General features: G+C 38.6%; 3 protein-coding genes across 3 annotated transcripts in view; 1 reads left to right on the top strand and 2 right to left on the bottom strand.

Annotated features, from left to right (window-relative positions):
* The window catches only part of LOC146464459 (clathrin heavy chain 1-like), a 31,111-nt gene extending 23,525 nt beyond the window's left edge, over window positions 1-7,586 (top strand). Inside the window, exons 25-32 of the mRNA XM_085129757.1 lie at window positions 1,266-1,423; window positions 1,876-2,040; window positions 2,259-2,534; window positions 3,206-3,487; window positions 4,327-4,608; window positions 4,924-5,145; window positions 5,878-5,953; window positions 7,168-7,586. Of these exons, the coding sequence (XP_084985883.1) occupies window positions 1,266-1,423; window positions 1,876-2,040; window positions 2,259-2,534; window positions 3,206-3,487; window positions 4,327-4,608; window positions 4,924-5,145; window positions 5,878-5,953; window positions 7,168-7,283 (1,577 nt within the window). The 3' untranslated portion in view covers window positions 7,284-7,586. The remainder of the gene's footprint in view (window positions 1-1,265; window positions 1,424-1,875; window positions 2,041-2,258; window positions 2,535-3,205; window positions 3,488-4,326; window positions 4,609-4,923; window positions 5,146-5,877; window positions 5,954-7,167) is intronic.
* Window positions 7,587-8,448: 862 nt separating this feature from the next.
* LOC146464458 (uncharacterized) lies at window positions 8,449-11,643 on the bottom strand. Its single transcript, XM_085129759.1, has 3 exons — window positions 11,432-11,643; window positions 10,694-10,993; window positions 8,449-9,017 (listed from the first exon to the last, which is right to left on the bottom strand). The coding sequence occupies exons 1-3, from the start codon at window positions 11,544-11,546 to the stop codon at window positions 8,854-8,856; spliced, it is 579 nt and encodes a 192-aa protein (XP_084985885.1). The 5' UTR covers window positions 11,547-11,643; the 3' UTR covers window positions 8,449-8,853.
* A 1,472-nt stretch (window positions 11,644-13,115) lies between these two features.
* Window positions 13,116-23,526, bottom strand: part of LOC146464457 (THO complex subunit 1-like) — a 31,074-nt gene continuing 20,663 nt past the window's right edge. Inside the window, exons 13-25 of the mRNA XM_085129758.1 lie at window positions 22,042-22,083; window positions 21,251-21,309; window positions 20,178-20,244; window positions 19,549-19,599; window positions 18,800-18,870; window positions 17,645-17,677; window positions 17,458-17,526; window positions 16,854-16,919; window positions 16,284-16,367; window positions 15,709-15,740; window positions 14,952-15,067; window positions 14,259-14,292; window positions 13,116-13,247 (exon numbers count right to left, since the gene is read on the bottom strand). Coding sequence (XP_084985884.1) covers window positions 13,216-13,247; window positions 14,259-14,292; window positions 14,952-15,067; window positions 15,709-15,740; window positions 16,284-16,367; window positions 16,854-16,919; window positions 17,458-17,526; window positions 17,645-17,677; window positions 18,800-18,870; window positions 19,549-19,599; window positions 20,178-20,244; window positions 21,251-21,309; window positions 22,042-22,083 — 756 coding nt within the window. The 3' untranslated portion in view covers window positions 13,116-13,215. The remainder of the gene's footprint in view (window positions 13,248-14,258; window positions 14,293-14,951; window positions 15,068-15,708; window positions 15,741-16,283; window positions 16,368-16,853; window positions 16,920-17,457; window positions 17,527-17,644; window positions 17,678-18,799; window positions 18,871-19,548; window positions 19,600-20,177; window positions 20,245-21,250; window positions 21,310-22,041; window positions 22,084-23,526) is intronic.

The following is a 23,526-nucleotide window of genomic DNA, read 5'->3' as shown; positions in this document are numbered from 1 at the left end:
ACACATGCTGAATAGAAAACTGCATGCAAGTTTCAAGTTGCAGTAATGGGTGATTCCATTTTGTTTCTTTGGCATTGTACTACATAAGGCTGCAATGTCTGTTTCAATCTAGTGAAATGTGTCTTTAAAATAAAAATAAGTTTTTTAAAAAAATATCATTGTAATTGTGATTCTCAAAAAGGGGAAAAAAGAGCAATTGTAGTGAAAGCTGTGGCAATCTTGTGACGGGTCGATAAATTCACTTTGAAATGGACTTGTAGTTCCTTCAAATTGCTTGCACGTCTCTCCTCTGGCATTTTGAATTATACATGTTTCTTTAATAGGCGTAAAGAAAGACTTTTCTGAATAAATTTTTCAGTTAGGAAAGCTTTTTGTCTGTTTTTTTTTTTTCTATTTTCATTGAAGAAACATGGCAACTGCCTAATCCTGTGTCCCTCAAGACGGATCAAGTTTGTTTTTTGGAAAAATTTTAATTGGCAACTAGTGTATTGTATTCCATAATTAGTAATTTTAACTATTTTAGACCAAAGGGGTGTTGGTTTTCTTGCCCTATAAGTTGTATATTTTTACTGCACATGGGGTTGGAAAGGCTGAATGTTAAAAAACCTCTGGAAACGGCTGGTGATCAATGGGCAATGGGTCAATAGCAACAATCATTGTCAATGAACTAACATACAAACAAGTTTGGAATTATTGGCTATAGTATGTAGAGAAAGCGTATTTTAAACAGACTGCATAGAATATCAAGTACCTTTATTTTCCAGGGACCAAATAGTACCAGCCAGTTACAGTGAGAGTCAATGTGTGTTGTGACACTATGCCAGTGATTTGGGCCATTTACACCGGCTATGTTAGCAGCAGATCTTTTGTGTGAAGTACATGCCACTTTGGGGGCAAATTTCATGGAAATTTGAGCACAATTTTCATCGATTTCCTTGAAATTTTAAATGGGGACATTTGCAAACCCGGTGCAGACACAGCTAAGAATCGATAAACAAAAGTGATGTATCGAAGGAAAAAGGGGTCACCTTGCATTCACCATGCAAAGCTATTGTGCCCCACTCCACTGCTATATTTTGTCTGCATTTCTTCCTTGTCTCATCCAGTTGATGTTTGACACTACATGGCATTCCAACACAATTCGCAAGTACAGTAAGGGTGTGCAAAAAAAGTTAACCCAAACATTATGCAAAAATCACTGAAGCGTTGTTTGCTGTCAGTAATATAGCCAGTTAACACCTTGCTTTCGGTCTCTTTTTTTTAAGGTAACTTTGAAGATGTAGTGCGTTACTTACAGATGGCCCAGAAGAAATCTAGAGATTCTTATGTGGAAACAGAGCTTATCTTTGCCTTTGCTAAAACAAACCGTCTCGCTGAACTAGAGGAATTTATTTCAGGACCAAACCATGCTCAAATCCAACAGGTTTGCATTCATTTTCCCTCCTTGTGTTTTTGATGCGAATATATTGATATATTGATAAGTAGAAGGTTACTGTGGCTGTGAATGTACTGCCAAAAAATGACTACCTGCATGTAAAAAGTCATATATCAAACACAAGGTGTGTTTTATCAGATATCCAAACACTGAGAAGTAGGTTGAAAAAACGAGGCGCATCCGAGTTTTTTTAAATGATTTCAAGGTGTTTGGATATGTGATGAAACACACTTTCGAGTGTTTGGTATGGCTTCTCAAGTGAGCAATAATTCTTGGAGAAATTCAAGGGTTAAGTTGGCAAAAATTTATGTTAATTAGGAACACTTATCAAAACCACGGTCACAGTAGTGATTTTCTTTGTTTTCTCTTGACGAATTAATGAGTTTTCCATCAAGTTTGTTCATTTCTCCAGTTCATGGAAAGTTTGTTTCTCTTATTAGGTTGGGGACCGATGCTTTGATGAGAAAATGTATGAAGCTGCTAAACTTCTGTATAATAATGTGTCAAATTTTGCCAAATTAGCTTCAACTTTAGTTCACTTAGGAGAATACCAAGCTGCTGTGGATGGTGCCAGGAAAGCAAACAGTACAAAGACATGGAAGGAGGTGTGTATTGGACAGAAACATGACTGCATCACTTGTCATATTGTTTACCACAAGAATTTTGTCATGCTTGTATCATTTCTACTCTTATCCATTGACCTCATTCTCCTTCCTTAACATTATACAAAAGTTAGAGATTGGAACCGGTGGAGAAAGTGGGCAACCATTGCTTTTCTTTGTTGTTGGTTTTAAGCCTTTTTGCATTGTACTCTTCCCTTCAGGTTTGCTTTGCATGTGTGGAAGGAGAAGAATTCCGTTTAGCTCAAATGTGTGGACTTCACATTGTGGTGCATGCTGACGAATTAGAAGAGTTAATCAATTTCTACCAGAATCAAGGCTACTTTGAGGAACTCATAGCCCTGATGGAAGCTGCATTGGGTTTGGAGCGTGCACACATGGGCATGTTTACTGAGCTAGCAATCTTGTATTCTAAATACAAGCCTACTAAGATGAGGGAACATCTTGAGCTCTTTTGGTCCAGGGTTAACATACCTAAGGTCAGTGCTAATCCAGTTTTGCCCCATTCGTTGCATTAATTAAATCAGGCTGACCAAGCCTTGGAAACAAGGTTAAAAGAACATAAACGGGCAGTTCGGGTTGGAGATAATAACTCCAAAATTGCGCAACACGCGAACCAGTTTCTCCATAATATAAACTTCGACCATGCGACAATTGTAGACAAGGCTCGTAATTTTCACGAGAGACTTTTTCTCGAGGCTTGGTATTCGCAAAGTGACAACCACGCGGGAAACGAACATATTGCTATCCCGGATGTCTACAAAACCCTCATGTAAACACGCGCGGCTGCCGTTCGTTGCGTTTTGCTGGCATAGCACACGCAGAACTGTGAACTGTTACAAAGCTGTGATGCAGTTGGCTTTTAAAAATAACCGTTGAAGGCTGAAATTGTTTGGCCAAAACGTCTTTGATGCTTAATTAACGTTGTTTCTAACGTTAACAATAGTCAGTGTCAAACAAAAAAAATTTTAGTTCTGATATAATCTTACGTGTACATACTTAAAGCTAAGCTTTAAGAAAAATAAAATTGGAAAGCCAAATGTTTCCTTCCTGCCAGCACCCAGGTTACATCACCTCCAAAACTTTTGCTGTTCCTCTTTTTACATGTGTTTAAACGTAGAGAATAAACAGAAAGTATTGTTTTTGGCAGGTTCTTCGTGCAGCAGAGCAAGCTCACCTATGGTCTGAGCTAGTGTTCTTGTATGAGAAATACGAAGAGTATGACAATGCTGTTCAGACCATGATGACTCACCCCACTGTGGCATGGAAGGAGGCCCTGTTTAAGGACGTCATCTGTAAAGTGGCCAATATCGAACTCTACTACAAGTCACTGCAGTTCTACTTGGACTTCAGACCCATGCTTATCAACGATCTCCTCATGGTTCTCACTCCACGCATGGATCACACCCGTGCTGTTACTTTCTTCAAGAAGGTAAGCTAAACCTCTCTGAGTTTAGTAGATTAATTATTGTCCATCAAATATTTAAATACCTGAGGTTTGTCTCATCAACATATACAAACAATACCAAAAATACATGTAATGTCAAGATAATTGATCAGAGAATTCATTCTGCAGTGTATGTTGTTAGTGCTAAGTAAACCCATGAATTTTCCACCTAGTAAAGAAATGGGAGACTGCAATAGCCAGAGAAAAAAATCTTTGACCTCAGCGGGAATCAGTTAATAATATAAGAACAGTTTGTATTTTATGGTTGTCCCTCAATTTCACAAACCTGTATTAGAAGATGGTTGTTACTTTTTTGGAACATAATGGTTCTATAGCACCTTTACCTTGACTATGTTAATTAGACTGGGGAATATTTCAACAAAATTAACATGCGAAAGTTCTATTTGTTTATTAGAAAGTTTTACACCTCCAAAACTTTCTGTTTGTTCTGTTTGAAGTGGCCAATTCAAAATGTAGCAATCAAATCAGTGAACATCAACATTGATGTTGACAACACTCAGTTCTAAAGTCCTGTTCCAGGAAACAAACAAACAAACAAACAAGGCTGGTATGAAGTGTGCAGTGTATTAGCCCACACAATGATAACCTGCGATTGGGCGGGTTTTTTTTCCCTTCCCCTGGATGAGACGTAGGGAGGGACAGTATGATTGCAGGTAACACAATGGTTGATTGATTGATTTTTATCCCTTAGTCTCACAAAAAGTCTGACAGATTTCTTATATTAATCGCAATGGTGCTGTTCACAGCAACTCGGCAATGGCCTATTGGTTTTGTAGTTCACCTGTGGTGTGGTTTGTTTGCAGGTAAACCATTTGCCTCTTGTGAAGCCTTATCTTCGATCAGTCCAAAGTCACAACAACAAGGCTATAAATGAAGCTTTGAATGATCTTCTGATCGAAGAGGAAGACTACAATGGTCTCCGTGCTTCTATCGATGCGTTTGACAACTTTGACAACATCGCGCTTGCTCAGCGGCTAGAGAAACACGAGCTGATTGAGTTCCGTCGAATTGCAGCTTATCTTTACAAAGGCAACAACCGCTGGCAACAGTCTGTAGAGCTCTGCAAGAGAGACAAGCTCTACAAGGTTTGCATTTTTTCCTTGAATGTTTGTTTCCTTTTGTTGTTGTTGTTGTTGTCTCAGTGGTTCCCAATCTCTTCTAGTGTGAATGAACTAGCTTTTCTGATTGGACCAACAAGACTGCATGACTTTCAAAATAACACTGAGAACTTTTCTGTGATTTTTGTACTAAATTTGTTCTGGCTGATGAAGTTCTTTTGAGCCGAACAAAAAAAGTATCCCAGTTTCTAGTTTCTTTTAGCCTTTTTAATCCGCTTAGTTTGAATTAGATTTTATTTTACAAGGTTAGCAGCACATATTGAAGTGAGCTTGTCTTTACAGGATGCCATGTTGTACGCTGCTGAATCTCGTAACTGTGCTACAGCTGAGGATCTCATTCACTGGTTTCTGGAAATAGGCAATAATGAGTGCTTTGCAGCGTGTCTGTTCATGTGCTATGATCTTCTCAGTCCAGATGTGGTGCTAGAGCTTGCTTGGAGACACAATCTTATTGACTTTGCTATGCCCTACATGGTGCAGGTCCTGAAGGAGTATATTGACAAGGTAAGGGTTGCTCACTCGTTAGTTCACTGCTAAGTTAGCTTTTGCTTCTCTAAAAATAGCCAAATTAAAGGACAGAGCATTATGTATACAGCTATTTCAAAGACCTCAAGATTCTGTGGATCTCTTTATGAATAAGTTCATTAAAATCAGCTATGCCTCGTCCGTCCAGTGAATATATACGATGGGGAGCCATTTGGATGAAAGAAATGTTAAGATATCAAATGGATGAGGTGGCAGCCTCTTTGAAGATGTCTTTAAGCTTTAAGCTTTGATCCGACAAGGTTAATTGAAATAGCTGTATTTGCAACCCCAACCAGAGGAGTCTGGGTCCGGGTCTGATAAGTTTGTGTTGTTGTTTTTTTTTTTCTTTCTATAATTGAAATCCGTTCGCTTAACGATCAATGGTAATTTTGAGATCAAATTTACCCACGGTATTCCACAAAATTTGATAGAAAGATTTTGAAATCAGCTTTAACGTTCATAAAAAAATCTTATTGTTAAGGAACACACGTAAGGAACTAATTGGGACTGTGTTTGAACGTTATGATCATCAACCTAGTATTAATTTAACCTATTAATTTGAGGTATACACTGCAAATAAAGCATACTTAAGTTGCACCATTTGTCACGTCTATCGGAAAATGGAGGTCGTTTGAAGAAACATTTTCTTTTGCTACACTTTGAGTACAATTTCATATTCATCTAACTCCACTTATTTTGCTTTTATTCAAGGTCAACAAACTTGCTGTCTCAGAGGCTGAAAGGAAAGATCAAGAGGAGAGCAAACAAGACCAACCGATCGTGTTCGGTATGAGTTTGTTTGTCTTTAAACTTTATTGACTTTTAAGTAATATACCAAACACGAGGAAGAGTGTTTCATCCAATTTCCAGACACCGAGAAGTGAGTTGGAGGGTTTTTTCACTTTTCTCATTTTTTTTTTTGAGCCGAGGGTTTTTTTTTTTTAACCAAGGTCGAGGTGTTTGGATATGGGATGAAACACTCAAGTGTTTTGATATAGCTTCTCAAACCATTTTGTATAATTCTTGGACAACTTCAAAGCGAAAGTTCAACAAATTTTATGATAAATAAGATTTTCCAAACTTCCTTCGCAGTAGTCATTTCTTGTGTTTTCTCTTCATGAATTATTGTGACTGAAATGGAAATATTGTACACTACTGTCAGGAGCAGTGCTCTGTGGCGCTAATTAAAAAGGGGGCTGAAGCAAGTGAAGTAGAGTCTTGCATCAGGCAATTTACTGGGACATAATCCACTTTAAACCAAATTTTCGCATGAAAAAAAGCTGATAATTGGGATTACTGAAGTATGGAATGGTATCTGTTTATTATCCGTCAGTTGTCACACGATGTAGTCTCTTCCTCGTTGCGTGTCACTGTAGCACTGAAAGTTTGTGACTCGTGGATTTTTCGACTGGAAACTATTGTCTTGCTGTGCTGTTTGATCATAGGCATCCACCTTTCACGACCTTCATACCCAAGCCGTATCTCTCTCGTGTTGCTTTATTTACCTGGATGGTTATTATTTCCGCACTCCGTTGAATATAAAAATGTGATTATTTCTCGTTCTCAAAGTGAGTTCGGGTGAAAAGTTATCTTAGCTGTTCTTGCGTTTCACAGTATTTGCGTGAGGAGAAAATTGAGCTCAAATAATAGTATATGTAAATTTTAAAAATGTAGCGAAACGACCGGTAAGCGATGAGAAATGTCTCTTTTCCATTGAGAAATTGTAAAAGTTCCTTTATCAAACAGTATACATCTACGCTATATCCATGTAAATTAAAAATATGACGATATAATAATTGTCATTGTTTAATAGACCAGGGTCATTTGCTCTCTGAATTAATGCAACCTGTAGGTACTGTCGATTGGAAAGTTGGTAAAGAGCGTTTCATTGTCGAGACGCCACTGTCTCGAGTGGCCGTGTGACCTCCCTGGTAGCTAAGAAGGCCAACAAATCACTGACTGCCATTTTATTGATTGTTTTCATCTATGTTTTACCATTAGGTGCTGACCAATTAATGATCACAGCAGGACCAAGCATGGTGCCTAACATGCCTGTGGCACCAGGCATGCCACCCCAGCAGTACCCCCCAGGGTACCAGATGCCTGGCTACATGTGATCGGATTAAAATTTAGTATAAAAAAAAAATAGTTAGGCCTCATATTTTTGTGGCATTTTTTTATATTCTTGTCTGCTAATTGCTTACAGTAACTTAATATCTTAAATTCAACGAAAAGCAGGAAACATTTAGTAGTTGTATTGACACTGAATTGTAGTGTTAGTGAATGGTAGAATGATCGTCTGTATGCGTTAATTTTGAGACCTGTCACACCTCAAAAGTTTTTCGGTTTGATTTCCACCTAGTGTATGTCAAACCGTTGTAAACTTACGTATGTATGGGTAATAAACGCCATCCATATTACTGCTGGTTCTCTTTTTGCGTCTTGCGTCGCCAGGATTTAACCAGGCGCGTAATTAAATTCCTTTAACAACATGCTTGATGTAATTTTGTGCGAGTGGTTGTTTTGTTGTGTTGTTGGGGCTGATCTGTTTTCATTTGTGCTCCAAACCGTTTGATATCACTTGTGTAATGGTCTAACCGCTTAGTAAAGAAAAGGGTCCAGTGCATTTCAAAACTGCGGTGGAAGCTCTCTCGTAAGCGGACAGTTCTACTTACGACCTCCTTCTGAAAACCCCGTTTGAACTCCCATACAAACTCTGTATTATCACATTCCTGTGAGCGGATAGTCTCGTCAGCGGCCGCGGACACTTTCAGGGTTTACGATTTCGACTTTTCCTTTCTTTCTAAGCTCCCGTAAGCGGACACCCGCCGAAAGGAAATCTCGTTATCCTCTGAATCTTATTTTAATCAATCAACCTCTCATCGCTGTTTGTCACAAAGATTTTATAGTGCATTTTTTACAGTTATCGCCATTATCGTGGCATTACATAAGGCAATAAAACAAAACTTTCTGGAGAAGCGCAATCTGAAGAAAATGAAAACCTGATTCTTGCCACTGCGATTCCGTAGAACCTACGACTCTGATTGGTTTTCACTTTGTCGTGAGCGCTCTCATGACTTGTTGAATTGACCACTCGTGACCACTGCCAAGCTTGTGACGCGGTGCCCCCAGTCGTGCTGGACGCGTAGAGGAACGTCACTTCACCCAAAGCCCTGTTTTCCTTGTCCCCGGCTGGGTTCGCTTCGCTTGATCCTGGGAACCGGGATGGAGGTTTTCGTTTTTTTTTTTGCATTTGTTTGTTTTTTTTGTTTTTTTTTTAATGCGATCTGCATAAAACTTATCCAGTAGAAATATGTTAGGCAAAACGTCCTCCACTATATTTCTATAAATACCCTGTGATGATAGCCAATTCCAGACAAAATACGTAACGAGCACACTGACGCTTCTTGACAAAGAAAAATGACATTTGAGTTCTTTCGGTTCTGTAATTCGGGTAATCTCTCTTTAGATTAAGGACTCTGTTGAACTGCTACGCCCTTTTTTGCAAAATGTAACTATTTGACAAGTGAAGAACCTGGCAGAGAAAAGGAGAAAGCATTTGTTTCCCGAGTTACGGAGTGCGTTGCTTCCGTTCAAGTTATTGTTCTTCTGACCAAGTTTGCACCCCAGCAAAAACATGCTCCATATATGCACTTTCCAGCAGGGTACTACCACCATGTCACATCATCAGCAGAAACCCCACATCCCTCCTTGGTCAAAATTGTTTGTGGTAGCGCACCAGAGCGCCTCTCCATCTCTGTTGGTACATGAATTGTAAGAGACTCCTTTGTAAGTGAACGGGAAATGACAGCAGAAGCCATCTGAATTCCCTCCCTGAGACTTTAGGCACGCTGTTGGGAAGAAAAACATTGACAAATCATCACTTTCTTCTTCATGGATGGACCCTTCAACTCAGAGCAAACAAATCTTTATCCTAGCCGTAACATCCAGGGCCCAGTTGTTCAAACCTCGATTAAGCTAATCCTGGATTAACGTGTACTGTGATTTAAGTTTAATTACTAATCGGTAAAAATTCTTCCAAAAGATTTGTTGCTGTCAGTTTTGACTCAGACTTTTCTTTACCTTTAGCTTGAAAACCGCTTTTCAAGAGCGAGATGAAAACTTTAATCGTAGGTTAGCGTTAATCGGCTTTCGAACAACCCGGCCCTGGTTACTGATAAACCTGTCGCGTATCGAAGGCAAGGGAATCTGTTCACACCCCGTCAAACGCAACCTGAGAATGTGTTTTGTACTCCCTATGTGCCTTGACGTTCGATTGGTCAACTTAGTTATTTAATGTCCCATTCACACCAAGACTTAAACAGGTTTAAAAGCTGTTTAGTTAAACACAGTTTAAAATTGTTTCAGTTCATAAAAGCTGCTTCCGGTTCAGCTTTCTGTTCACAATTTTCATTTTGCTAAACCTGGTTTAATTAAACATGTTTTGTTGGTGTGAATGGAGCTTTAAGTTTGTTGCAGTTAGCCTGTGAACGGGCTCCCAAGTGGGGTATAGGGCAATCTCGTACCCAGAGTCCTCAGGCTCTTTGGCCAGCAAAAACCAGTGATAAACTGTGTTTGCAAGGACCACCGTGACAAAATAGAAGTACCGGATCCTGTAGTGAAGGATCTAATCAGCAAAAAAATTGTAAAGCAAATAATCTAAAAAAGAGCAAGGCTGATTTCACGGAAAATATACTTCCCTGACCGTGAAATCAGCCTTGCTCTTTTTTTAGATTCTTTGGCCAGCGGTTAGTCGCCAGGAGACTCTGGGGACATCGAATTTTATTACCGCAGGATTTCTGCGGTAAAACAATGGAAACCGTTACGGAACAGCCAATCAAAAAATTTGAATTTTTTTGATGTCCCCAGAGTCTCTCCTGGCGCCCACCCGCCGACCAAAAAGCCTGAGGACTCAGGGTACGAGATTGGGTATACGGCAAAAAGAAAAATTGGCGATCCTGGCGCGTTTTTTGCCTTCGCTCTATACCCCACTTGGGAGCCTCAGTTCAAAGGTTAGTTACAGCCGGCTAATAGGTTTCTGTTTTTCTTCTACTCTTATTGCACGTTTACCTTGACAAAAAATTATCCGTTTAACACACATGTAACTAAAGTACGCAGCAGAGTAATAAGTGACTAAGGCGGCATTCTCACAACTTTGTTTGCGCGCGGTGACTTATCCCGCGATCAGACTTTGACTGTTGACGTTTCAAATTTCAAATTGACCTGAGACAGGCTCAATACTGTCAATACCCAGCTTTGACAAAGTCACTTTGTTCCAAGAATTTTTCGATTCTTAGTTGTTGTTTTTTTCGAGGGAAGGGGGGGGGGGGGGGCGGCGGGGGGGAGGGAGGTTCAGAACTCAATATCTGAATTAGCTTAGCCTGTGTTCTTGGTAGATCATACCTGCGAGGAGCACGAATAATAGAAAGCGACCGAAAAAGAGGAAATAAGAGCGGTGCTATTATTTAGGCTGATCACAGGTTAGAATGGACTGAATTGCTGGCCGTACATTTCCATCGGTACTTACCGCTTACTTGCTCGGATGGTGAAGACGTGACAGTAACATTCATGAATTTCTCGTCGCAGTCAAATGGCAGTATGGAAATCGATTCCTGGCCTTCTAGCAACAGTTGGACAGGTTTGTCGGCAGCACTACCCAAAGCTTCTGCGTGGTAAACAACGGGCTTGTGCTGATTCTTCACCATTGTTTTCAGTTTATAGATTTTTCCAGAGATGATAAATCCCTTAAACGATGTCTTGGACATTGTTTTCCAGATCCTAATAGGCTTGTTGTATTCATTAATGAAAGTCATGCTCACACAGCTCACTGCAGTGAAGTTAGATAACAAAACAAGTTGATTTTTACACAGCCTAGAACCCCGCGAAACCGAGCATGTGCGCTAGCCACTTGTCAACACTTCTCTCGTACCTTACGTTCGCTGCGCGCTTTACTTTTTGTATTGTCGCTCTTTTAAACGTTGGTTTGGGAGCAAATTGTTCTCGAGAAATGGGCTCAGTTACTCCGTAATGCTCTAACTAAAAAGGTGCTAAACCGACTGCGCCAGAGTGAAGTGTCCATCTGTGAAAATCAGAGACCGTAATTAAAGCCCGAAAATTTCACGACTAACATTTATATTTGGTCTTGTTCATCAAACTAACTGATCCCACCGGTCTCTCTTCTAACGGACCTGAATATGATAACCTACTGGGACACATACATGAAAAAACGTAATGATGTAGCAAGACATTCCCAGCAACTTCTTACCAGACTTGGTATTCTTTGGTTTTGTCACTTTGTCGAGTAACGGCACACCGTATACTTTTAAAATACCATGAGCCATCAGCACAAAAATCAATGGATATCCACTCATTACACACATTAGTCGCTAGCTTTAGATGATATTTTCGCACCTATCCATAACCTCGGATAAGAGTTTAGCACCGGAAGGTTAACATAATCGGTGACATGTTTTCTACGATGAGCTATGTTTGAATCAATATTTTATTACACAACTGTGCAAGCACCTGTTAACTGAAAGAAGATCTTCATCAAGACACTTGAACGGTGCCGGTTTTGGTAGACTGATAACTAAACGCACTGCTACATAGCTGTGCTAGAATTGAAGCGACAATCTCGGCTCTTGGGAAGGCAGTCAGAATCAGGACTGGGTAGACCGGGTTTGTTTGCTTGTCACTATACCCGTCAGCCGGGTGGCCCGCCTTTTACACGCTTACGTACTTTACTTGGTTTTCTTGTTTGGAAATAATTCAGGAACTCAAATCGTTGCAGTTTTAAAGCGTTCTCGCTTTTTACCATTCAGCGCTCGCAATTGGAAGGACTAGCATATATCTAATTCAGCCTTTCCTTTGCGAACTGTCTCTGGCTGGCCAGTTCTGACAAATGTAAAGCGCCGCTAAGACCACGAGTAGATTCTTATTTCTCTCAGGGAAAGTAAAGCGGGAGAAACACACCAACGACAAAAGGCTAGTCGTGGCCTTTCTAAAGTAAGCCGATGGTTTTACTTGAACGATTGCAAAGGCTGCGATAATTCCTAAACTGAGTTCAGTGCAATTCAAACCTTTCCATCCAATCACCCTTTAACAAACTTAACACAACACTAGACAAGGACAACACAATAGGATACAACAGAAGCAAAAAACAAACAAAACAAACCTACTCAACACAACGCAACACAAAACTGACAATCCAAGAGAGAACTAGAACTGATCAACAGGAAGCAGGCATTGACCGTAGGATGGATTTACTAACCTGACTTTCAGGAATAGTTTATCTGTATTTACATTACCTTGGCGAACTTTTCCTTCAAGTAATTGGACCTTTTAAGTTTCAGTTAGGTATGTTTAAGTAGGTCTGCCTATTTTTAGAAGAAGTGCACGTGTACAGGTTGCACAATATCCACGTTGATGTTCGATTCATAGCCTGTGTACGGTTTGCATATACTCATTCTGATTTTATTGACCTAAGGAAGTTTAGATGCTAAGACCGTGCCACTACTGCTACAATTGTTGCTTATCAAAGGTTTCTTGTAGATATTCAGACCTTCTAAAGCAAAGTCAATCATTTTAAAATAAAATAGAGCTAAAATGGATGTGAAATTACTGCTTTTTACAACAGGCAAATTTTATGTTAGTGTGCTTGAAAATGGGTCTTGAAAGTACCCAGTCTGTCTAGACGGTGAACTGTGCACGATCGCGGCCCTTCCAACATAAATTACAGCACCGTTGTTTTCATGGCAAGGTTTCATAACCAGTCCCTCAATTAACTATGGTTAAATCACCGAGATGAGGTACGGCTTCTTCGTGAAATCACTGCTCAAACTCGCGAACACGAGAAGGCTGAAAACGGGACTACGGATAGACAGATGAAGAAAGAGGGCCCTGGAAGGAACACATCAAAACCAAGGGGGAAAAGTCGAGACATCCATAAATAATATCCTGTCGCCTTTAATGAAAATATGTATTAAATAGGTACAGCAAACGCATTTTCCTTGACTGTATTTTTTCCTTTCCATTGCCTTTAAATTTCCATCATGTAAGAGGTACACTTGAATCTGCGGTCCCTGTAAAGTTAAGTTCAGACAGCAAACACTTTTAAACGAAGAACACACTGGAAAACTTCAACCCAATCCGACAAAATTGAAAAAAGTGGCTCATTGCGGGTCCTTCCTGGATGGGAAGTTAAGTCCATCACCGGATATGCAGGATTAAGTGACTAGGGGCATAAACTACTCCTTATATAAACCAATGGCCCGGTAAGTTTTTCCTCGTGCTTTGTCATGTTCTACCTTACTGAATATACGAAATACAAATACCAAAGCTTTGAAAAATGTACGAAACAAAATATAGCAAGATTTTTTTTAGTGACAACCAGGCTTAAACATAACATTTCTTTCAGAAAATAACAAATTAACAAAGCAAGATGGCGGGGACTCCACAAAAGGGAACTTAAACAACGACAACGGTGACGGAAACAAAAACGTAACTTTAAAATATGACTTCACTTTATTTGTGCTCCTTTGCATTTCTACTCATTCAACTTGTACAAAAACTGAAAGCCGAACTATAAAAAGAAACTTGGTCTGTCCAAGCCGCCAGTCATTTCATTGTAGACACAGCTGTGAATATCGAAGAGTTCAAGGTACAATAGAATATTGACAGAACAAAAATAAAATTCGTATGTGTATTTACCTCGTGAAAAAAGCTTGGGATTTGCTAATTTGTTTATGTGGCTCAATTACAATATAAATTGTCCAAAATATCCTTAATACAATACATGACACGTTTGGCTTTATTTCTTGAAATACCGATTCCACAACGTTTACTTCTTACTTGCTCACTATGTCCGACATCAGCCCTAATGAGACGTTGAAGCAGTGACTGTGACGAAAGTGTGTGGAGCTATCCCTTTTAAAGTGCGGGTCCCTGTTTAAGGTCCCTAGACTACCAGTTACCAGGAAGCCGAGAGAGGACAAGCGGAGTACCAATCAAACGTATGGTATGGACGTGTTTTTTTTTTACATGAAATCTTTCAAGCCAGAAACAGAATCACGACATTTCAGATAAAGCCTTACCATTAACTACGATGCCTTCCTCGCTCTTAAGGTTCTGAAAGCGTTAAGAAAAATAAAATAAATTGAAATGAAGACAAAAGCAGAGCAGAGAAGACGAATATCTTTCCCATGAATGGCCAGTTTTTACACTTTGTTTTAAAACGAACGATGAGCTAAGATTCAAACTCCAGCAAAAATTCAGTTTCTGCGGCGACCCTCTAGATATAGTTCAACTCTGAATATAAGCACTAGGCTAATACATTCGTTCAAAGGACTTCTAGCGGCTTATTTTCAAGGTGGGGTGGGGGGTCATCACTGGGAGAATTTTGCGTTCTGTTTTTTAGTTGGATTTCACGATAAAAACAGGTTGAAATGCTAGGCTAACAGCTTAAAGCAGTTAAGCCTAGCATGCATGGGCTTATATTCAACTGTGGGAGGGAGGAAGGGCCTTACCGTCAAACATTTAGGGGTGCCTAAATTTGGGCGAAGTGGCCTGTGTTTCGAAATTAACGGTAGTAATATCCAGTTGCTCAAAATTTGCAGCACATGGTCGAGAGTGTTCCCTTTAGTTCGAGATGTCAATAACCTCTTTCTCTATTTTGTACTAAATAGTCCCTAAATGATGTCATCATGACGTGCGCAATCACTCGTGACTTGTAAGATGTTTTAGACTCTACGCTTTTTGGAGCAAAGGGAATGATGATAGTTTCTCACCGGTAACTCTTGAGCCAGCTGCTGAACCACACTGTCCAGATAGTCTGGTAGTGTTTTGAATGGATTGGTGCTTGGCTGAAAAAAGTGATGGCTCCTCCGCGCAAGAAGACGTAACGCTGCAAATGAATACACACACCATGTTTATCAATAAAAGTTTTTTAGTATTAAAGCCATTTTTGTTTTGCAAGTATTGGTCATTTCTAAGTCAAATTGGTGGATATCTTGAACTTGTGGAAATATCACGAAATCGAGCTTGGTGGATATTTGGAATTATTAAAAACTGAATCATTGTATAATGCAATTCGAGGGATCTGATTGGCTTAGCAGCCATGGTATATGAGCCATTATACCATGGCCGAGAAATGGCGACCGTTAAATTGTCTGCTAGTTATTCTTGCACAGTGAAATTCAGTAAGATCTAGCAATATTTCTTCACTGTTTTTAATAAAACAATTATTCCACTTGCGCTTGCTGGAGCCTGTTATTGTTGGAGCTTGTTATAGCCAACTCGGCGCTATGCGCTTCGTTGGCTATCTATCATCTCATATCCAACGCGTGCTCGTGGAATAATTGTTAATTAATGGCGAAGTTTTGGACGCGCTATACAATATCAAAGTTCAGTTATCACAGCTTCAATACTCTTGCAGTTACGGGAGGACGTAAGAGGGTGATCCCATACCCTACCCACATGAGACCGACAACAGGTCTGCAAAGGATAAAAGGATTTTAAAAAATGTATGAAAATATGTAAACGTACCTCGCCAGCCATAGTTACTATTCTTTATAACTCTGAAAAAGAAAGATGGCACCTTTTAAGGAAAGTCCATATTCAGACCTGGCTAAAGAGAATTTCAAAACATCTACAGTTGCTAATAAGATTAACAAATAAAGTGCACGTCCAGTACAACGAGAAAAACTACCAGGTAGATTTAAGGACGGCTTATTAATACTAGTACCTAAGTGGATAATACTTTTAACGAACAGTCTAGTAATTAGTGTCCCTCGCAGACGCTCTTTTGGCTCGACACGCATTGCGTGACGATTGCTTGGCGAACCAAAAGGGCGTCTGCGAGGGAGGCTATCTAGTATTGGGTCCAAGCTAACATTCTGTGAAAAGACTGTGAGGAAAATAAAGTTATCTTATCTAATCCCGGCGATAACAAAGGTATACATATACATGCTGTCTGTACAAAGCATTGTATGGTAGCCTTTAATCGGAGTTTGTGATAGCCAATGTTAAAAGATCAGGGTGTCCAGGCCTTTTATAAATCGGTGCGTTACGTTCTCAATTAAACTATGTACTAAACAGCATTGCGTCCAAATGATTCTTACTTGTATTCATCTTCTACCATGGCGTCAGGATCAGCTTGTTCTATGGCCTCGGAAAAATACTCCTCGAGAGTGGGAAGAAAAACTCTGTAAAAAAAAGTTCGCACTGGTTAGACGACGGTTTAAGTATTGGAAAAAGTGAGGGTTGTTCAACCTTTCTTACAGTCATGGAAATAAAATAAAACTTCATGTCCCTTCCATGTAATGAGTCACATTCACTACTGCAGCCATTCTTGCAAACAACAAGTTTGTTCCACGGCTCATACGAGTTGATCTTTACTTTCAAGACTTGAACAAGTGGTGAGTATTGGACACGCTTGAAATAATTAGAAAGAAACATCCTAAGAAAAAGATAATTGAATAATTATGGTTTAATGCCAAGAAAATTACTAGGAAGGAATACTCAAACATCTGGTGAATAATGACTTGTGAATCGTCCGTCATTGCATTAGCTCTAAATTTTACAAGAGAGCTACCCTCATCTCATCTGAGTTTCTTTAAATATAGTGTCATTAAAAATATGCCTGTTCTCACAGAAAAGAGCTAAAAAGCAGCATAGTGGCTGATGCTCACCTGTTATCAGCTTTGCAGGCCTCCAAGTTGTCAGGACACAAATTCCACAGACGGGTCAATTCATTACTGTAAAAAAAATTTCAAATTCTACTTTGCAGCGTACAGTTAACGAGATCAAACAAAAAAGATATAATAACATCAGTGCAGTAGTCCAATGTACACTCTTTCCAGTACACAAATACTGAGAGTTACACAGTCTCACTGCCCCCAGACCTTAAAGTAACGAGTGCCCACATGAAAGTCGTAACTGGAACTCAAGTGGAAATTTACAGCTCTTCTGGTGTGCTAGCAACTCAAGCCAGCAAAAAACGATGGATGGCCAAAAAAAAAATCTTTTTCCCTGAAAGAAATTATTTGTGGCTTACTTTAATTGATGGGTTAAGTGATGGCTGTTGCAACTGACCAGTTTGAAATATAGTTTTCAGACAAACACATACTACTATTTGTTTGTTTGTTGCATGATCGTCAGAAAGTTGATTTGAACCAGTTTTGTCAAAATAGTGACCTTCAAGAATAAATCCTTTTCAACTGCTGTTATGCACACAGCGCGCTGTAACTACAGATTTCATTTCCATCAATAGATCAAGTCTGAAGGAGTAGATACCTTCCCATAAGCACTTTCTTGGACCTCCATCCAGATGTGACTTCTTCACCAATACTAAGTTTGCGCTTCCTACAAGAAAGAAATTAAAAAAACATCACTGCTCCCAGCTGGTACTTAAAGGGAAAAGATAATTACAATATGTGCAGTACGAGTTGTATTTCAGTAACATTAGCAAACATTATCTCACCTTGTTGGTTTAGGGTTTGCTTCACTTTCTGTCCTGCAACACATAAGGTTTCAAAACGATTACAACCATTGTTGCTTTCACGGATGTTACAGTTTTGCTCGTTTTCCTTTGTTGTCAGCTGTTGTACATAATGCTGGTTAGTTATGTATAATTTATTACGGCCCATTTGTACAAGCGATCTTTGTTACAATTTTTTAATGCCAATTTTGAAGGGCTTAAGTTGTAGTTTTAAATCGCTTTCAGTGCGGTTTATCGTTCTGATTTTTCAGAACATGTACAGCGATATCGCGATGAAATCGCGGCTGGTTTACATGTGCCATTTAAAGTCGCAGCAGCCTTGCGAGAGGAAAATTGCATGTGTAAATGGGCCTTACCAGTTACTGTTCTCCCTTTGATCGTCATCATCATCCCATCAGTAGTGATCTACACGAGCAGATCTGCTTCATGAAGAACTAGGAGTATTGCTAACCCCCCCCCCCCCCCTCCCCCGGATGGGATGCTAGTCCAGCAATATGTCGCCGGTACCCATTTACGGTATATACATGGGCGAAGAGACACAATGTGGAGCAAAGTTTCTTGTCTAAGGAAACAACACAGACCAACCAAGCCTCGAACCATTACACCACCGCGCCTCTACAGGGTACCAAGACTCCTAGTTAATTACGCATGCTTCTTTAGGTTGTTATAAATTCAAACAGTTTTGTTTTGCAAAGTTGTAACTGATGATAATGGGAGCTCCCGTCAAAACATGTCTTGCAGATAAAAAGCTCTCGTTGTTTGTCTTTCTTTAACTTGTTATTCATTCACTGCTATCCCAGCCATTCAGTATGACGAATATGTGTTTTGGCTGGCCATCACTCCGAAAACCAAAATCCTTGTGCATATTAAAAGCAGGCGTGCAGGTAAGGAAGATAAAGAATAGGTTATTTTAGGATGGTATTTTCTTCTGGCAATTATAACACTGAATATACAACAAAACACACAAACACCTATACTAACAAGTTAAGTAACAAACAAGCTGACTACAACTCGTGTTAGGAGAACTCGAATTTCCTTTCATTCCTAACATTCTAGACAGAAAGTCAAACAACAGAGCATGACTGTACACGTGGCAGTGTATGACATGTTCATTGCAAACTGAAAACAGTGTACTACCTTTCTTTAATGAAAGATGGACAGCCTTCATTCTTCCATGATATCCAGTTCTCTTCTCTTTCTAGGATATGCTTTGCACACACAATAAAAAAAAAACACATTAAAAGGCGGTCAAGTTCACATTATGAACATCCTATGAATAAAAGACACCTTGTTAACTCTTGGCAGAATAAGGCTACACTTTGTCCTTAATAGAACAATGTCATCATCAGGTTTTTACATAATACAGACAACCAATGACACAAGATCAAGGCTCGACTACTCAAAATCACGTTTGAAACCTTGCATGTGTTTCTCAAATCTATTTTGCATGCACAACGTTCATTATCAGAATTAGATTTTCAATACATTTGTCCAAAAAAATTACAACCAATCGATAAAAAACAGATAATTTTGAACAACATTTCTTGGGCCCAAAAGCTCTTCAAGAATTTGTCTGATAAATTGAACCACTTGTTATGAAAAGAGTACAGCGGAGTAGCAGAGTTTACAGTCTTTCCAATAGTTGTCAAAAAACCTAGACACCATAAATTATCGAAAGCAGTGACTAACCCAAAAGTGAAAAAAAGATCGACAGATGCTAAGTCTCACTACCATAAGTAGAAACCGTGTAAAGGCAATGGCCACACACAAGAAAATTTACCTCAAACATAACTTGAGTGTTAGTTAGTGGGAAAAATAACTTGAATGCACATGCATTGCATTAACAAGGTTCAACTTTTAAAAACAAAGATGAATAATGTGATTACCTCCACAGCTTTTGCAAATTTATCTCCATCTGGTGGTGTTTCCCTCAGCAACTACATGCAAAAGAAACAAAATCCTTTCAAGTTAAGAGCAAATTACTGACCGTCACATACTGTGCTATCTGTGGTATGACTAGCACCTCTAGCAGGCTCAAAGTTGTCCAAGTCTACTTTCCAGCAAAATTACTATACGAAAACAAAAAACACATACAATGCAGTGGAAATTCACCTAACATAATTCACCTAACAGTCAATAATATTGGTTGATTGATTGATTGATTGATTGATTGATTGATTGATTGATTGATTGATTGATTGATTGATTGATTGATTGATTGATTGATTGATTGATTGAATAAATAATTGCTATTTGCATGAAAATATTGAAATAAAACAATCTGATTCTAAAAAAAGTTACGGTGTGATGAAATTCAATGAGACATGAAATGGTAAACAAATTTTCAGACTTGAACCTTAAGGAGCACAGTGTTTTGCTTAAATTCAAAATATTATGGGAGAATTATGAAAAAATTACAGTCTTGGTGCTACATCAGAGTAAATTATTTCAATCATTTATGTGGCTAAATAACACTTAACATTGAATGGCAGTAGCTGGGTAAACGTAAGTTTACCTCATATACTTGAGATGTCATATCTTTTACCCACGAACTTTGTGACTCACTCAAGACTTGGGTTGTGCTGCAGTGGACAAAAAATGAACTTAATATAGTGTACAGAGGGGTGACTGGCCATGACAGTCTACACCCCAGTCACCGCATGCTCTAAACACTGAGCTACAAGGAGACTAAAGGCAAGTAACTACACATGACCTGCATACTGCTACAATGAGCAAATCACTAGCCATCATGCGTTTTGATAACAAAAAACATCATACAAGACAAGATCTACATCAAAGATTCAGGTCTTATTTCGCACACAACTGCACTTTATATTTGTGATATTTCTCTTTATCAAAATCAATTTCATGTTGTGTTCTCCAACACCAGCTTATACCAAATTTCAAGGGACAGTGAGATAATAATTTAATCTAATTGGAGTATACACTAAACAGCAGGCTACCAAACCTGTGCAGGCCCTCTTAAAAGTTGCAAGATGAAAGATATAGCAACAAAAAAATAATATATTCAGAGAAGAATTAATATATAATTGTAATTTTATAACTAGCTCTTGTAATAACCGACCATGTATTTGATACTTGTATTGCGAAGTGTTAGTATATTTCAAAGTCGATATAACATGACAATGCCTAAAATTGGCGAGTAACACTGAATGTTATTATGTATGCATATTTTACGGGTTATCTTTCCATAATTTGACACGGAAATAATTGAATTTCTCTTCAGTATCCATTATACAAGCATTGCATGCCCACAAATTTACTCCCACCCCAAATTAAGCATGCTGAGCAAGACAGCCGGCATTTAATCATCACAGCTTCTAGATACTTGGAGACTGTTATAAACTGTTGCTTTTAGTTTTTGATAATCCATTGAATGTAGTAAGCCATAGGTCCAAAAGGCAACTATTTTGCACCCCTATTAGTAATGTAATAATTATTAAGTTACACAGCCCACCTCGATTAGCTCTGCTATTCGAGACTGTGTATTACTGTAATTAATATAAAGATATACATGTATTAAATAAAGTTGTTGTTCTTGTTTGTTGTTGTAAGATGCTGATTCACCTTTTAAACTTAATGTTTCCAGCAAGGTACTGGTAAATTATCAACATCTGGACAAGGATCTGAAAAGTCAAAATTATAAATAAATGTTTGTCCACAGAGACATTAGTTTGATGCACAGACTATCATCATCATCATTGGCAGGATACCTACAAACAAGAAACCAATAAGACAAACAAGACACTCAAAGGAACACTCATTCAAAACTATCAAATCCTACTCAGAATACCACAGACTCTCTTTTTACCCAAGGACTATTCGACAATGGAATGCTTTACCTGAATGCTTCAAAAAATGTACGCCCAGCCAACAATCCTCAACATTGAGGGGTGGCCTTCTTGAAAAACAAACAGACAAACAACATGGTAGAGCACTGCACCGGCATCGCAGAGGTCATGGGTTCAAATCCATGTTCAAGCGTGAATTTTTTTTCAGGCGTTCTTTTATGAAACTGCTTAAGGTTACTGATAGGTTTTAAGGGTGTCTTCATGGAAATCTTGCGTACGCACACTTCTTTTGGTGAAACCACAGAGAACTATATATCACTATAAAGCTTATTAATTGAAGATTGCAAAAATATCAAGGTTTTATAATTTTATTGGATAAATAAGCGCTCAGAGGTCTGTATATAACTGCAATGATCATTCACTTATTCAATAAGGGCAGATGTTTGCCTTAGAACAGTCACTTTTACTTTCAATATTAACAATATTATTTTCAAATTACACGGCGGGAAGATCCTTGCTTAACATGTACATTAACCAACTGAATTGGATTTCTAATGGTCTACTTACAGTTCTCCTAAAATTGCTGTCACTTAATTGAAGATCAAGGAGCTGCAAAAATATTGAAAGCAAAATCATTCATTGATTGTTACTTGAAATTCTCACACTCTGCAAACCGTAAGTGTAAGGTGGGGACAGGGGGAAGACATTGTTCAATGAACATTTGCCTATTTAAGTCAAACTTCTCATAAGTGGACATCAACCACATTCAAGTGTGTGCTAGACAGGTGAGCACTTACATTTGATTAAAAATGATTGTTTTTAGATGGATAGCACTTTTAGTAAATCTTTGAGTATTGTATTTCATCAGATGTTTTTTCAAAAAACTAACTGCATGTATTAATCACTTAATCATTATTATTTTTAGACGCTGAGATCTGTTGATGGCAAGCACACAAATGTAATACCTATAACCATAGTTAGTAGAGGAGACTGGTTATGAAAGTCGGCAAAAATCAAAAGCAAAAACAACGGTGCTGCAATTTAGGTTGAAAGCTCCCTGACAGTGCACAACCTTTTGTTTTTTGGTCGCACATTCAGACTGAATAAATTAAAGGTATGTTTCTATTGATCAGTTTTTTCAACTTAATTGGAGTGCTATTGAGCGTTGTCACCTTTGTGCACCTTCAAGGGCAAAAAAGGCCAACAAAAACCTAAAACAAAGGAAGAATGTGGCGCTTTATAACCATTCAGTGCCTTTTATTAACTATGCTTTAACAACCTAAATTTTTCCAGGTTAGCTCACACAGGTTCTTATATATTTGGTGTCTACTGAGAATGTAAGCTATTTAGGTTCTGATATAGGCTCTCTTCTTCTCAAGAAGAAAAGGTGCTTGTTACTGGTCCAAAAATTAGGTTCAATATAGGTGTAATGGTAATGGTAATGCATTTATATACCGCATTTTCTATTCATGTGGTCCTTCCCTTATGTATAATATATGTATAGTCACGAGGAATGGGAAGCATATGGTTTGAGCACTCGAGCAGACTAGTTTCCAGCAAAAACCAGCATTTTATCAACATAATTTTGAATAAAACTATAATTAATTTTACCATCTTGTTACTTGTCCTGTGTCTTTGATTTCCATCTCTTCTTCTGCCTCCTTAATCCATGTTTCTCTCTGATTCAACAGCTGCACATTACAACTGCAGCCATTTTGAGTTTTTTGGTACTAAGTCCCAGTTCTACGCTGCCCACTAAAACCCTTAACAAATGCTGAATAGAAAGTCGTTGGCATTCCATAATAACAAGCTCATAAGAAGATTGCAGAGTTTACTTTCATATTTGGAAGTTTAAGCCATGGAATGAATTACTCAAATTTTTGCCTTACCAACCAGGACCTAAACAGGTTGACCTTACGAGATTATAACAAAAACAAAATACATTTCTATTGTATTTTCGGTGCTGTGATTGGATGGAATGATGGTATCTTGGCAATAGTAGAATCAACTTCCTACTCAGCATTTGTTAGCAGTTTCAGCGTGTGACTAGGT

Source organism: Pavona decussata, unplaced genomic scaffold (assembly GCF_977016875.1).
Source record: "Pavona decussata unplaced genomic scaffold, jaPavDecu1.1 SCAFFOLD_163, whole genome shotgun sequence".
Lineage (NCBI taxonomy): Eukaryota > Metazoa > Cnidaria > Anthozoa > Scleractinia > Agariciidae > Pavona > Pavona decussata.
Note: the sequence above shows the minus strand (reverse complement) of the source record. Positions and strands in the feature narration are given on the sequence as shown.